At 38.0% G+C, this 16,245-nt stretch overlaps 1 protein-coding gene across 1 annotated transcript in view; it reads left to right on the plus strand.

The window, feature by feature from the left end:
* Positions 1-15,672: 15,672 nt before the first annotated feature.
* The window catches only part of BMT2 (base methyltransferase of 25S rRNA 2 homolog), a 33,789-nt gene continuing 33,216 nt past the window's right edge, over positions 15,673-16,245 (plus strand). Inside the window, exon 1 of the mRNA XM_057390469.1 lies at positions 15,673-15,927. Coding sequence (XP_057246452.1) covers positions 15,673-15,927 — 255 coding nt within the window. The remainder of the gene's footprint in view (positions 15,928-16,245) is intronic.

A 16,245-nucleotide genomic window follows, 5' to 3' on the forward strand; every position in this document is an offset into this window, starting at 1 on the left:
AAAAAAATCAGACAACCCCCCAAAACCCACAGCATCTGTCATGTACAGAGTCCACCCTATTTTTCCCAATAAAAGTTGCATGTGCATTCAGTCATCAAGTCCATATGCTTTTACATATGAAGTCAGGCCTCAAGTTCCTCATCTGTCTAGCACAGAGAGCAATTAGATCAGAAGTGATCCTGGATCAGTCTCCAGGAAAGTGCTGCCTCATCCCCTGACTYTTCTGTTGTGATAGTCAAATTCTTTGTACCTGAGTTGACAGCTGCTTTCTTAACCCAGATGCATATCATAAAATGTCTTTAAGGGCCTTAGAGAAGAGGAAGGTGATCTTGAACTTAATGTCTTTATTTAGTGGACAGAAGTAAAATTGTGAAGGTAAGATAGGTCACATGCTAGTGGAAATTTCTGTACTCGATGAGATGTATTTCTGATAGCACCAAAGMAGTCAGGAGAGCAGCCCCCCCTGTCTGGGATTCAGCCATCAGCAGGGATGCATAGGCACTTCAAGGGCACAAAATACAAAATAGCAGCAACATTCTTAGCTTCTGCAAGCTCCCACTCATATCACCAGAAACAGATCTTTCATGATACTAATCCTGCCTTTGTTGTAGCTTGTGTCTTAGCAGAGGAAATGCTGGAAAAATAATGGCAGTAAAAGTTGAATGCATCTGAGAGAAGTGTTACTTCTCTTCACAAATAAGAGAAAAGAAAGCTTACAATTGATTATGATTATTTATGTTCATAAATACTTGTTTCCTAAGGAAAAATATCCTCCTCAAAAGGAGAAGTTAGWAATTGAAACTTCGTTCAGCTTTTCAACTTAGTTCTTTTCCTATGTAGAGAACTTCTCACAAAAATAGTATATTTTAATTCTCCATTGGATATTTAATAAAAGATTGTTATTTACTAACTACTTAGGCCTAGAAGGAAAGATTTTTACTTCCAGTTATCATTTTTCTTCCAGCTCCTTTCTTTAGAGTTTGAAGCAAAACTGTGTTACAGGTGCATGCAATTTAAAGACCGAGTAGTTTTCTTGKCATTAGCCACATAACCTCCACTTGCAACTAAAGCAGCATCAAACTGTACCTCATATCATGTTGGTATTTGGCATCCATGATGTTTTTATCTACAGAARATTAGAAATGTTACATCCAAGGACAGAAATCAGACTACTTAAGAGTCTGCTCTTCCCAAATTACTTGTAAAGCAATTGGACAAATATAGAACTTCGATTTTTTTTTTCCTCATATTATAGAAAAATCCAGTATTTTTATGCATTACATTCTAAAACCACAGTAAACAGTGAAAACTCCTGAAAGCCTGTGAGAACTTTGAGGCAGCTTGGAGTTTTTAGACATATTCAGTTTAATTACATCATCGGATGTTTGCCTGTTTTCAATCCACGATGTCAACATCTTGCTACCCTAAGCAAACAGTCACCTACCTCAAGCTAGCAAGCATACTGGTCTTTAGCATCCTACCCATCTACTGATATTTACTTCTAGACCCATGTTTTTAGGAAAAGTRTGTTTCAGGACTGATATTCTGCTCTGTGCATGGCTATAGATTGAAAGAAATATGCATTCTTCATTTATGTYTGCTCAGAAGTAGTAACTCACATGTTGCTAAATTATAGAAAAGAATAACTTGTATTTTTAAGATATGCTGGCAGACAAGCTGATATGGGGGAGTTTAGTGCCTACTACCATCCTGGTTTTGATGCATCTGTGACAATTTTCTGTGATGCAGAAAATAGTTCACAGGCCTAAAATGGTAMATAAAGCCACTCTTGAAAGAGGGCAAATCACCAAAGCTCATTTAGAATTAAATAGTGGGACAGTTATTTTAATTTCAGGACATTCTCTTTGTTTTACATCAGCAACTGTCTCGCATGACTGAAATATCATAGGTTATTCCAGGATAAGGAACAGAGTGTAGCCTCAGCTTTTTCTTTTTAGACTTAAATGCCTTTTTAATTCCATAGGAATGATTCCCCAAAACCTTAGGATTACTGTTGGCTGTCCAGGATTCCATTACATTTCCAAAATATGTTTAAGCCTAGACACAGTATTCCCAAGTGTAAGCAAAGTTGCATGAAGCAGAATTATTTTCCTGTCCTTAAAAGTCATGTTCTATTTTTATAACTGGTACAATACTAATTTTTTGCAACTTCATCACATTGTGAACTCCTGTCTCATTTGCTCTCCATCACCCTCAGGTCTTCCTCTGCATTTCTGCAACTTATGATTAGGGATCTGGCCTTAAGTAAAAATAACCAACTCAATCAACCCTTACCCAGAATTTTGAGAATTCAGACAATCCAACAGAATATTCCCCTACTCTCCTAACTCCATCTTCTCTAGTCACACTGCAAATAAGCACATTTACTCCCACCACATAGTAATCCTATTATAATTACTTCTTGGAAAAACCTTTGCTGTGGAATGAGAGTAAATAGAGAAGAACATTTGAAAAAAAAACTGAGCCAGAGGCTCCAGTCCTATCAGGGCAAGGTAAGTGTTCCTTCAAGCACCTGCCACAATCCTGCCATTCTTTACACCTCAGAATGCTTTATTATTCTTTGCTCCAGCACATTTTTATTAACTAATCCTATCTGAAGCATCTTTTTTACCATCTTTGGTTTCCCTCACAGCCCCATACAGCTGGAAAACTCCTGCTTGGTGGCAACYGGGTAATTTTCTTCTGCTTGGCAAGGGTGCTACACTATTAAATTTGGAGTATGCTAAAGTTACATTTTTTATTGTATTTCTGCAATCAATACCATTACAAACTTACACATAAAGCAGAAAAAGATGACATTCTTACTTGATATGATTCTGAAAGTTGATGCTTCATGAAAATCAAGAAAATAAAACCTAATTTACAACATTTTTACTCTATATCAACAAGGTTAACTGCTGCACATTTAGCTTCCTAATCTGAAAGGCAGGTTACTCAGCGTGTCTTCTGCTGATTGCTTTCCTACCAAGCAGCAAACTTSTGAAAAGGGAAACACTATGGTCAGCTTGTTTCTACTCATGTTATACTGCACATGCTGATAAAGGCAAAGGGAACCTCATCCCTGGAAGTTTTCCAGACTTGCATAGACAAAGCCATGGCTGATCTGATTTAGTTCCAGATAAATTCCTCTTCAAGCAGGAGATTGGGTAGATGGCATTCACAGGTTCCTTCCAAACACCCCTGGGAATCTGGTCTGTCTGTAAAAATGGTAGGAAAGGCAATTGTACCCCAGTGCTTTATAGACGTCAAATAGTGAATAAGGCAAGAGGAGAAAATGCATCTAAAAATAAAAACAGAGAAAAAGGATGCCTTGTTTTTCCTGTCTCACAACAGCACCAAGASCCAGGAGCAGGCAGAAAACACAAAAGATCTTTTTCTCTCTGTCAGCTTGGGTGGGTGACTCACAGCAAGTAATGAACTCTTTGCATACTGCTCCTGTCAGCGTTGAGCAAATTCTCCTTTGAGCCCTGACCTGGGCAATGTAAGTGTGGACAGAAAGAGGGAGCTTGGCTTCTTCCTAGCGGTTTTGTCAATAAGACATAATGCCAAGGACAGCTCAGACAGCAATCACTGAAACTTAGACTTTGCAGAGCAGCTAAAAACCAAGTGACAGGAAAACAGGTTGAGAAAATCCCAGCATTCTCATATTCCACAGCTGCTCTGAATTGCAGCAYGCTGAGTCGTTCCCAAGACGTTCCTTTCCAGACCTCAGAGTGCCTTTGGATTCCTTTACACCTACCTACTGCAAGCCAGAAAATAATATGATATTCCTGTGCTTCTCCAGCAGCTAAGTTCCCCACCAAAATTCGCAGCTTTCCTTGTGACTTCTAACTTACAAACCAAACCTCAAGATGGAACAAAGGCAGTGTTTGCTTGTGGAGAGCAGGAAACAGGATTTGAGTATGATTTTATAATTATCTCATTTTTGTGCAGCCACTATATATGTAATTGCACACAATCACTGTGGCAGTGGTGGCACCTTTCACTTAGAGTGCCATGCATTTGCACAGTGCTTATATACCCAGAGAAATCTGCTCACATTGACACTCTTCCAGACTGATAAAAAGACAAGGTCTTGCTGTAAAGATTTAGTTTTAAATTTCCACTTGTGTTTTCAACAACTAATGCATTTGTGTATCAGCTAAATTTGCTGTCATATTTATTAGATGCAGACAGTTTAACTGCATTTCATCAGACCTTCATCCGTGGGTGCTGGTCTTTAGTCTCCATAGCTCAGACACCACCACACAAGTGCATTGCCTCTCCATGTAAGGAGGAKTTTTCATGTACGTGCGAAGGCAACGAGCAGCATAGCTGTGACATCTGCTCCAGTGCAGCTGTGGCTCCAGCTGATTTTCTTCCCTGAGGTAAATACKTAGATTCTGGGGGGAAGGTGAGTTTACTCTATTCAATATCTTCATGAACACCAATAATATCACTTACKGGTTTTGAAACAASTTGTTTCACAAGARGTATAATTTAAGAAACATTCCCAAAATTTCACAAGCTTAAGAATGACAAACCTGGGTATTCTCGTCTTTACTACTCACGGTGTGTTTGCACACCAGGCAGAACAAGTGCACCTCATAYCTGCTTTGCACAGCTCAAGACTGACCACAACCATTTCTACATTGCACAGGCTTTATGACTGCAAGGATCTAAGTGATTATTAATATTCAGTGCAGGGCTGGTGGAAGCTGTTAGGTTCATACCCAGCAGTGATCCTTCTTTCCCACACTCTGGAAATGGCTCAGGAAGTGGCAGTGCACTTTCCTCWTTCCTGAACACTTCCTCCTTTATATCAAAGAATATTTTTAAAGGAGAAGTGCTTCTATTCCATGCTGAAACAGTCCTTCCTAACTAATGTTTTCTAACGCTCTACTTCAAGTCTACTTCAGTTCAGTTTAAAGAGAAGCCAACTTAAATTTGCACATGAAGTAGGATGACCTGCGGATGCTGAGAAGAACATACAATATCACAGAATCTCCTGTGACTGGGRTGGATTAGTCCTAATGAGAACAGTGTATCCTTGCACCACTCCTAAAACAGCCTGCAGACACCATCAGTGACCCAGCTGCCCCCCAGGCATTTGTCTATTTGAAACTGGCCCTGACAGATAAGAAGCTACTGAAAAGCAGTAATAAGAAATAAATTATTTTTAACTTCAATTAGGACAGATTTGAATCTGTGACTTCAGCATGAAGGAGAAGGAATTCTATGAACTTCCTACAGAAAGTTCTAAGGAAAGTTGCATGATGTCAGTGGTTGCCTCCTTTTTGGCAGCCAGTCTCTGCTCAAGATCAGCTAAGGGCAAAATAAGTGAATACAAAAGTAATTGTTTAAGGAAAAGAAGAGGCAACACCAACAAGTATTGGAATTTTAACTGACATGAAAGGAGTTTATGCGGATCTTAAAGRCGCAAATGTTGGTAAATAAACACATATGTTTTCATTTGAAGATAGAACTGTTGATCTATTTGCCCTTGCCCTGCTGTCTAATTGATCACATATCTGGATGATTTGATTTAATAGTGTTACTGGCATGTKATCTTTCCTCCTCTAGGTTTCTATTTCTCAAATTTTCAGAGCATATTAGAAATCAGTTTGCAATCATTTTTTTCTGATTGCAGAGGACTCTTACAGTACCTTTTCTAATTTTAAAGACATTACGAGCTTTAGAAAAATATTCTATACCTCTGTTTTCAGACTCTAAGTACTGCATCTATTTGTTCCCTTTCCATATACTGGTACAAAATCTACAGTTTTTASTCACAGGAGATCTGCAAGTACTATAATTCAGCTTCACCAATCAAAAAATCTTTGTGAAACTGCAGTCTCATAAGTATTACATTCACTTAGTATATAAACTTAAAATCAATCTGGTAAAATCTAGAAAGACAGTTATTTCATRTGTTTTAATTTTTGATTTTCTTCTGTGGTTCATTGGGTCACTTCCAATCATGTACAAGGGATATTGTAAATTTTTTTTAAATAAATAATACTTGGTTAAAGTTACCATTTCAAACTATGTACTCTTCAAAATGAAGTACTAGTTTGTAATTAAAATACCAAATTAGGAGTCAGAAATCATAGMGTATCAGACCAAAAGCCTGATTTATGGCTGAGTTCTTCATTACCTTGCTTTGCCTTAAGACTCTGTTGTCAGGCAGCAACTTCTTTTTAACTATTCAAAGATGAATATATGGATGGCTCAAAACCTGCAGCGTAGCTTATGTCCCTTGGTTAATTTTGRAGGGTGTCCTGGGAAATACAGGATTTCCATGACACTCTTGCAGAGGTGCCCCTGTGCCAAAAATGGCTGAAAAAGGAGTCATAACCACATTGAAGAAAATTACAGAAATTGTAAAAACAGTGTAAAGTGCCAATAATTTGTATGCAAGATTGAAAAATTGGTTTAGTATTTTTGTGTTTGTTTYATTCTGTTTACATTTCTCTTCTGATTGCAATCTGTCCTGGTATTCTTATTTAAGAATTCAACTACAAATATGTTCATAAATAAATTTACATTTGCTTCTACTTGTGCAAAATTATAAAACYGTACAAGAAACAGTGAAGGACTTAAGTGAGACTATACTTCCTCTGAACACACTGACTACTATTCCTGCAGTCAGATTCAGAACTGTAGCCTCTTCCAAAACTGTGAAGCTATTTTGCCTATTTATCAATCAAGATTTACATGTTTAGACACCAGATGCCAACATGTGATCTAATGGCCGTTTCCAGTTTTGAGTTAGAAAAATTACAGATTACATTCGTTTGGAGCCAACTGTTTGTAAAACTGTTGTAAAATGAGTATATGCGGAGGAATAGTGATCACAAATCATTTACTAAGCATATTGTTCCAAGTCTTGCCACTGAATTTAAGAGATTCAGGTTCAGACCTGATAAGCACCTGCTGTCAGAAGTGGTAGCTGCTCATGTCTGTCATCTCCAAGACCCAGCAAGCACATGTGAATTCAGCAATCTCCAGCTGAAAAGAAAACTTCAGACTATAGTAATTTGCTTGTCATCTTCATTTAGGTGCCAGGTTCTCCAGGAAGAGGAGTCTCAGAAACATTCACAGATGACCTGATAACTTGATATATCAGAACAGCAAGTATTATTGTCACTGGGGATATATCCTGGAGTGGAGAGAATGAAGATAATTTATTTAAAATAAAATTCTATTGAAAATAGGACTCACTGAAGATTRGCTAAGTCTTTTGGAAGTCTCTTACCCCATACCAATAACACAGACATTGTGGAAAGTCTGTCTCTTCATAATTCAAAAAATCTCACAAAGCAGCCTGGATTGCAAAAAGGAAATCTAGCACTACTATAGAAATCTTACCAATGGAGAGCCTTAAAAGCTCACCTTTGTGTTGGTATTTCTCTTATTCAGGATAAAAGGAGAAATTATGCTGGAGTACAATTCAAAATATTAACAGGATCAACCTCTGTRTTCCTTCTCAACAGCCAAAAGATTACATGTTCCCATTACCTTTAAGGTGTGTTAGAAAAATCCCTAGTGTGTAATTTCCAGCTAAGCTTCTTCAGAAAGAAGCCTAGCTCCTCCAAAGGCCTTAAGTAATCTAACTTAAAGAACAACAAGGGAGATTCACAGGCAAAGGCAATTCACATCGTAGAAATATTTATGTAGTGCTCTTAACTGCTAGTGTAGGCAGACCCATTCAATCCCCAGGAGCAAATGTTTCTTCCAGCAAAAGAAAATTGGCTAAGGTCCCATTCGTGTCCATCTGCATGAATAAGCTATTGCAAAACAAACAAGGCAGGTGTGAATTTGTAGTACAATAGCCATTTTTCTTGTTTCTCTTACCTMTCTGACTCCAGCAGGTTGCATGAGGTGGCTACAGAAGCTGCTGCTTACAGCTGGACATGTCCCTCATCAGAGGTTCTCCCCTCCCCTCAATTAATGAAGCAACAGCTGGGCCTCCACAAAATACATACTAAAATTAAGTAAAAATTTCAGGCATAAATTGTAACTAGGRATGCATATACGTCCTAGGTCATCCCAGGATCCTAAACAACATCAAGACCATAGAATAAATGAGATTTGTTGGTAGCCTGGAAAGAAAGTGTCAACAAGGATTATTAAGGTGCCTCATGCTGTATCTGAGAACAAGGAGAAAATCTGAGTGACCCCTGGAGTACTCACCAAACATGATTTACATATAACCAGTGYCCATACCAAGTACAATGTATTTGTATTTCATACAATTTCACATTCCATCTCTTTTGAGATGCCTCTCTCACAAATGAGCCTTCACAGACCAACAGAATTCTATTTGTCCCACACAGGCAACTTCTTTTGAAATAGCTAATTGTGTAAAAATAATTACTCACATGGACATCCCTCCAACAACCACAAGGACAGAGAGATCTTTGGATGTATTTGTTAGTCTTTAGACTTCAGTCTAAATTGTTAAAAAAATGGATGTAGCCTTTTACCAAAGGTATGTACAATCTGCAATACTTTAAAACAAAAAATTTCTTCCCACATTTTCACACAGGAATATTTGAAAAGAGAAAGGGAAAGGGAAAAGAAAAAGAAAAATAGAAAGAAAAAGAAAAAGAAAAAGAAAAAGAAAAAGAAAAAGAAAAAGAAAAAGAAAAAGAAAAAGAAAAAGAAAAAGAAAAAGAAAAAGAAAAANGAAAAGGAAAAGGAAAAGGAAAAGGAAAAGGAAAAGGAAAAGGAAAAGGAAAAATAAGCAAAAGGGAAAGACTGGCTTCAATATTATTTATAAAGGTTATGCTTTTAGTTCTAGTTCAGGGACCTTTTAGGTAATGATGGGTAAAATTCACCTTCATGAGTACAGAGCTTGAAAGGTCACAAGTTATTTTAGAAAATTGGCCACAATTACTTTTTTTGATGCTTCAGTATTATTTCTATGTCTCCTAAGAAAAGGCTGTTTCTATTTATGTAGAAAAGCCTCCAGGAGACCATTCTACCTTCTGAAAAGGCAAGGAGAGCAATACTTCAAGTACCTGTCAGGCTGTGTGATAAGCCACAGGCTGCATTTTGCTGATCATGTTAGACTCCAAAAGAGGCAAATACTACAACTTTATAATATGAAATTATGGTCCTGCTGAGCATATGTCCAGGAAGCTGACAGCCATTTCTCCAGGCTTTAGAGTCATTCAGCAAAAATCCACCTGTCATGTTTCAGCAAGCAGGAGCTTTGTCTCTTGTTCTTACAACCTTGTTACATTACCTCCTATGTTATAATTTTACCTGTTCTGTAGTATATTGGCATTATGGCTTCCAAAATGATGTCTTCTCCTTGGTGGCYTGTGCAGAAAAGCAAGTGGCCAAAACAGACATTTTTATTATTCAAGCATTCTTTATATATGTCCCTCTGTAATGAAGTAATCAACATTTACATGGAGTGTTTGCATTGGTTTGAAAACTTTTCTGACMAAGAGTATCACATGCCATGTGTTTCAAGGAACATGTAGAAAAGGCAAATGTGAGGACTTCARTACCAGATCCCCAGCAAAATTTAGCCTCTTTCAAAAAACAGGACACATTTTCTGTAAAGACAAGKGATTCACTGCATAACCACAACTCTGAAGAAATTATGAGTTACTGCCCCTGGAAGAGCTGAAAAAATAYGTAGATGTGGTGCTTAGAGACATYGTTTAGTAGTGGACTTGGGAATGCTGGGTTAAGAGTTGGATTTCATGATTCTAGAGGTATTTTCCAGTCTAAAATTTTTCTAGGAGTCTACAAGGTGGGTAATGTCTCGGAACACCTTTGCACATAGAGAGAGAATTCAGATAATGTTATTAGCCAGAAATCTGAAAGATTTAAAGTATTGACTAAAATCTGAACATCAGTATGAACTGTATGTCTCCATTAACTGCTACAGTACCCTTCTGTTCTATTTTGTACCTTTTTTAATATAATAATCTATCAGTGCATTCTCAACAAATTGAAATGGTTATTTAGTTTTATCACAACTCTACCTGTCTTTAAGCATTTCAGAACCGCCTTCTTCTGCAGTCTGTCATCTAATTCATACCTCAGGGCAGCTGCTATCAGATCATTCTTTAAGCATAGTAATAGGAGATAAAACTTTAACAAAATCTAGTATGGAGGATGCTCACTTCATGGTATTTGTGTCACAGGTGTTTTATTAGATGTTTTGGAGAAGTAAAAAGAAACCGTTCTTCTAACAGATAATATTTACCTATGGTGCTTATATGGGAAAAATACTGCAAACCTATATGTATCCAGACAAAATTTCTGAAACAGCATTAATACTCATGACTTCGTTTTTTCCTGCCACCATTTTTTACACTCCTAAGTCCTGATCCTTGAAAACAATGAAGAGAATAATWACTCTTTTGATTTTATTGATAGCATCTTAGGTTTTAATGTCACTAAGGTCAGACTTAACCAAACCTAAAATACGATCTGTGCACAAGCCAAATATGATATGTGCAGGACAAGCTAGAGCTTTGGCATTCCTTGCTCTTCCTGAAGTACCGCCTGCAATATGTTGTCCTAAAGATAAAGCTCCGTTTGATGTTGTATGAATAGACTTTGTTGTTGTTCTCTCATCTGCTTAGCTGAAAATTGACTTGAACTTCAGCAGAATCCCAAATAGGCCACATGACAGCATTCAAGAGGCAGGAGAGATTAAAAGGAGTTGGGCAATCACTGGAACAGACAAGAACACTTTATTCATTCTAGAGATGTATTTCTTTTATAGGTCATATCTAATGATACCTAAAATATCTTCTCCCACGCCCTCCCAGGACTTAGAAGGGGAAAGAAGGAGAAAAATGAAATGACACAGCATAGCCTGATCTATCCACAGCATCACAGAAATAGATCATTCCTCACAAATTTATTTAATTCCCTGCCTCAAAAATTCACATGCATTTTAGCTTTTYTCTGGGTAATTTTTAGCATACACAACTCCAATCCGGCTTTGAGGTCATCTCAGTTTATGAGCCAGGCTATCATACCTGCAATACAAGATTACAGGATACTGCCTATTTCCCAAGTTGAAAATKACCTACTGTACAGCTACATGCTGTTGAGATGTACTGGAATTATACACATCTGACACGTACAGTAAGACTGGAATTTAAGTCCCAAAAACTGAGAACATCTTTTAGACTATAATGTTTCACAGATGCACAAATAATCAAACATAAATTTTCTCTATTAGCATTAAACTTTCTTAAAGTTACTGTGTCTGAATTGATTATTCAGCAAGTTTACGCATAGCAGCTGACAGAAACATGAATCAGTGCTAAAACCACATACAATTTTAACTGACATTGGAAGAAAACCAGTTAGACCTGCTGGATGTTTTGACATCTCTTGCTAAATCAGAGTGATTTTATGAGTTAATCTTTTATGACAGGAAGAAATCAGCTAAGAAGAAACTTGATCCAGAAAGAGTAGCTAGTAGTCGTTAAAGCTATCATGATATTGACTCTGGTCATTTAATAATTCATACATTCCAAATAACAGGGAACTGCGCTCAGACTAAAATCTACTGAAAAAACAAACAGATTTTTAAGGGGATTTAGGATTGATTGTTAAGATGTTATGTTTATATTTAATGTTCTTTGTTACTAGAGTATAAAGTACGTGATGCTCATGTTGCAAAGAAGTTGCAATGAATATGGAAATTATTAGGAAGTGCATTGTCTGTTCTCAGCATTAAAGGCTTGTTTTACTTTCTACCCATGTACTAAAATCCAAGATAACTTAGGTATAAAGTACTTTGCTGCTTTTCAGTAAATATTTCAGTAGTTCCATGAAATTTAATTCCCACTTTACTTTTACAGAAGTGACAGTCTGAAGAGATTTACAAATTCTTAACTTTTCCCTCCTGTGTCAAAAGAAACAGCTCCTTTCCATGGGCAGACACAGATGGTACCTGCTGTCCAGAATGGACTTAGAGAATGTACTGTTTATAAGAAATGCTGGCTGCTGCTAAAATTATTCCTGCCATTTTGCAACACAAGTTAGCAAGTAGATGACATAATTTCAATAAATAAAATCTTTTACCAGTATCTAATTTTCATGGCTTTAAAGATAATTAGATATTCCACAATAAGCCCCTGTGTGTGAAGTATTTTAAGCCTTCTACAAGCTGTGTGTCTCTACCTACTTGAGGAGTAACTTAAATATATCCTGCAGTAGAAAAATCCTCTGCTTTCCAGAAGCAAAATGTTTATTTATGTAAATATTGGGACTTCATATGCAAACCAAAGTCAATATCAAGCCTATTTTTTTCCACTAAAATACACAAGGGATTAAGTAAAGAGACTAYTCGTTATATTTGCTTTTAAAGGTGTCAGTCTCCAGAAATGGAGTTCAAGATCTGTAGTTTTAAAGTTATCATTATGAGGTAGCAGTTTTAATTATTWTGCAAATTTAATTATTAAATAAGTGAAGTAGTAGTGAAATTAGTGAAGTAGTATTGTTAAATTAGTAGTGGTCTGGAGAATGTAATAATGGACCAACTTTTAATAATTGCATCAGTGCAAACTCATGATGTGGCTCCCCATTTTTCTACCAAATGATCTTATTTTCACATCTTATAAGACTCCACAGTAAACAACAAAGAAAATCTTAATTTTAACCCAAATATTCCATTGCTGCCTGTTAGTCTACCCTTCAGATACATGTAGCAAAAACATTTCCACATCTAACAGAGAACATTTTATTCCTTTTAAATCACCACGGTGTTTCAATATTCCATTAAAATAATAACATGTTTTTGATAATACTTTGCAGATTACATTGCATTAGAGACTCTTATGATGATGTCATCATACTGGACAGGTTCTTCTCTTTGATGCCAGTTTTTCAGTTCCTTTTCAAACAATTAGCACCTTTGAGGTAGAAGGGATGAAGAGGCTGAGAAGACTTGATTGCCAAAACTGCTACCAAAAAAGTTGGAAGCAAAGCATTGCTGATTYACAGCTCAGAAAGCCTTTATGTTAYTTTTCTTCCACAGTTTCACAGGCTTCTGTCATCCTTCTCTCAGGAAGGTAGAGCACTTCCACTTTATATAATCTCATAGCGAAGATGTGGGTTCAGACCCCTGTGGGCAGAGCAGGGATGTGAACTGGTTTTGCCACATCCTCAGTGAAYGTTCCAGCCACCCAAGTACTGGAAAGTGCTGAGGTTATTCTTCCTCCCAATCTATGAATCAAGATTTTTGATTCTGACGCTATTCATGAACAGTGATGGGCATTAAAATGTTTCAGAAATCTCAGAAGAAACTGTCTTAGCCTGCCCTAAACTGACTTTTAAAATTAACTTATTTATTTAAAAAGTAACTAATATGTAGAGGATCATTTGTCCATTTTCTACGTTCAAGGTAGTAATTCCAGCTGCTCAAAAGTATTCTTCCCCAGAGAGTGAAACTCTCACCCCTATCAGGACATGAGTAGTTTATGGATTTTATCCCCTTGGAGTAAGTGCATGCATCTATACTGCTTATCCTGTTCTTACACCTCGGGGACAAACAGATTGATGTGCATCTTAATTTGTTCCTTGACTCTTCCTTACGGTGTTCAAGGAATGTATAGATCACACATGCTTTTTCTCCACCTTGACAGAGCACTGGGACATCAATTCCATCAGGCCTTACAAAACCAGTCCTGCTTTAATTGCCCACTCCATCGCCCACCAATATCTCTGTGCAGTGCTCTGGGGAAGCACCTCCTTCTGTCATTTTGCATTTGAAGTCTGTCGCTGGGACCCCATTCTCACTGCATATTCTGAGGAAAATATCTGAATGTTCTGTGAGTATAACGCCTCTTTCTCAAGTATTAATTTTCATGCCTGAAAAGACTTGACATCTGGTAAATGCTCTTTACTTGTTTGTTCAAACGAAACTTCTAAATTACCTCATTGTGATAAATGAAAAGTACTTTATATTTAAAACCACTTTGCTAGTTTTAGAAAGAAATCCTAAGAACAGAAAAACAACAGTGACAAAATCATTCAAACAGTAGCTTATTATTCTGAGAGAGAACACTTTACACAAGCTTGATTTCCCCCCAGTTTTCCAATTCTACAATTAGATGTCTGATTTTCCAAATCACAGGCAGTCATATTTTGACTGTGTAATCTACACTTTCAAGTCTGGAGGCTCATGACTGTGAGTGTTGATGCTACAGCAGTATTTGTCAGGCATCCTCCAAATGCCTCCATCTCTATTCTGTCACTCTGATACTCCTACTCTTCGGAGATGCCTCCCTCAGTGCTCTCCTCGTATGATGCCACACACAGAACCAGCTCATGCTTTTCCTCCTCAGTCTGCACTTCCCCAAATCCTACACAAAGTAAAAATGTAAAGAAYATTAACCATCATGTAGGCTCCCTGTTAACTGAAATGTTCCTAGTAATTATCACTGTGATCTTTTTTTACACCATCTTAATACTTCTTAGGTATRAAGAAGGATATACTTAGGTATAGTATAAAACTAGAAATAAAAATATTTCAGAAAGCTATAATTAAGCCCAGCATCAAGTTTTATTTCTAATTCAGATTTAACTTCCTGAACTAGTTTGGTGAATATGGAATACAATAATCCACACTAGAAGATGACTCTTGGATGTTTTMCAAGTCAAAGTAAAAATAATATATACTAGTATATTTTTTTCATTAACACATGATCGGTTATTTTAGTTTCAAAACTTAAATGRAAATGCAACTAAAGGAATAACTCCATCACTTCATTGGACTTTWCTTTCTTAATGCTGATGTTAGTAGCAAAAAAAAATGAAATTGTCCTATTATTCTCCTGTATTTTAAGGAAAAAAAACCCACCCAACAGAACGAAATGGAAATACTCTGTCAATAAAATACATAACACATAAACATAGTGATGAAAGATACAAATGAAACATAGTGATGAAAGATACAAAATACAATGAAGTTGTTTAAGCACTCTCTGAAAAATATCAGCACTGGAAAAATTGGACCTTTGAGCATTATGTGGGCACTTCAAGGTGATGGATGAGGTCAGTATTGGCCTACCTAAGAGTGAAATGAAAAAGGTATGACTTTGCAGTCAGTAACAACGAAAACCTTTGGACATTAGTGTTTTGCCTAGACAAYTGCACCTTCAAAAGAATTTTATCAGAAAARCAGAATACTACCATGTTCTGTGATTAGCTGTAAAAAAACTTTTCTGTCAGGACCATCATGGTGCTGATAAGAACCTGTTAAACATCCTACTGCACAAAGTTGTGTGTCACTGACTTCTCATCAGGATGAAATCTCAACCCTATCCACAACAGATTTGTCACAGATTTAATTGTAGCCACAATTACCCCCTTAATGTTTTTCAACATTCTCATAGAAGACAATTAGCGGCTTCTGGCCAAGCAAACAAGCAGTTTCATGGCAGATTTCCCTGCCATGATCTCGTGAGGGATGGGTTTGTCTATCCTGTTTCCAACAATTACTGGCAGAAAGAACCTAAGTACTTTGGGATTTGGGGAAAGGCTGAGGCCGGGCACAAAGAGTTGCAGACAAAAGTGCCACCTGTAAGGAAGAGTTTTGCTGGCTGCAGGTGTTCTTCCTGTATTTCCACCCAGAGGAATGCCAGAAACTGTGCTCAGCTGAGAAACGGGCCCCACAGCTCCATGAAGCCACAAAAACCCCTGTGCAAAACTGTGTTCTCTGAGWGTCTGCGCCCACACCATGACCCGCTCAGGCGTCTCGAGCGTGTTSTGAATCCAGGGTTTTTCCGCAAGGTCGTTTGTAGGTGGGGAATGGGTTTAACCACCCTCGTCAGACGGACTGATAGCCGGATCTCTTACGGGGGTCTCTTGGGAGGCCGTGAAGCGGGGTAWCGCATAGAAGCCAGAGGCGGGAGTCGCGCTGCCCCAGGACGCTTGGTGTGTTTTCCGCCTCACTGTTGTACTTAGCATCACTTAGTAAAAAAAGTGACCCGCACCGGATGCATGGCATGGGAAGTTTTGTCGGAAATAACCCGTCCCGGAGCCGTGGGGTGCAGCMAGCGCGGCGACCCGCAGAAAAGGGAGCGTCCGGAGCTCAGGGATGCGGGGCGCGGCCACAGAGCACGGGCGCGCGGACTACATGTCCCAGGTGGCCCCGCGGCGGGGGCGGGTGTGCGCATGCCCGCGCGGCGCAGCCCCGGCACAGCGCGCGCCTCCCCCTGGGCCGGGCGGTGCGCGGCGAGCAGCGGGAACACC

Source organism: Malurus melanocephalus, unplaced genomic scaffold (genome assembly GCF_030028575.1).
Source record: "Malurus melanocephalus ecotype Western Australia unplaced genomic scaffold, MMel_1.1 scaffold_27, whole genome shotgun sequence".
In the NCBI taxonomy this organism is placed as follows: Eukaryota; Metazoa; Chordata; class Aves; order Passeriformes; family Maluridae; genus Malurus; species Malurus melanocephalus.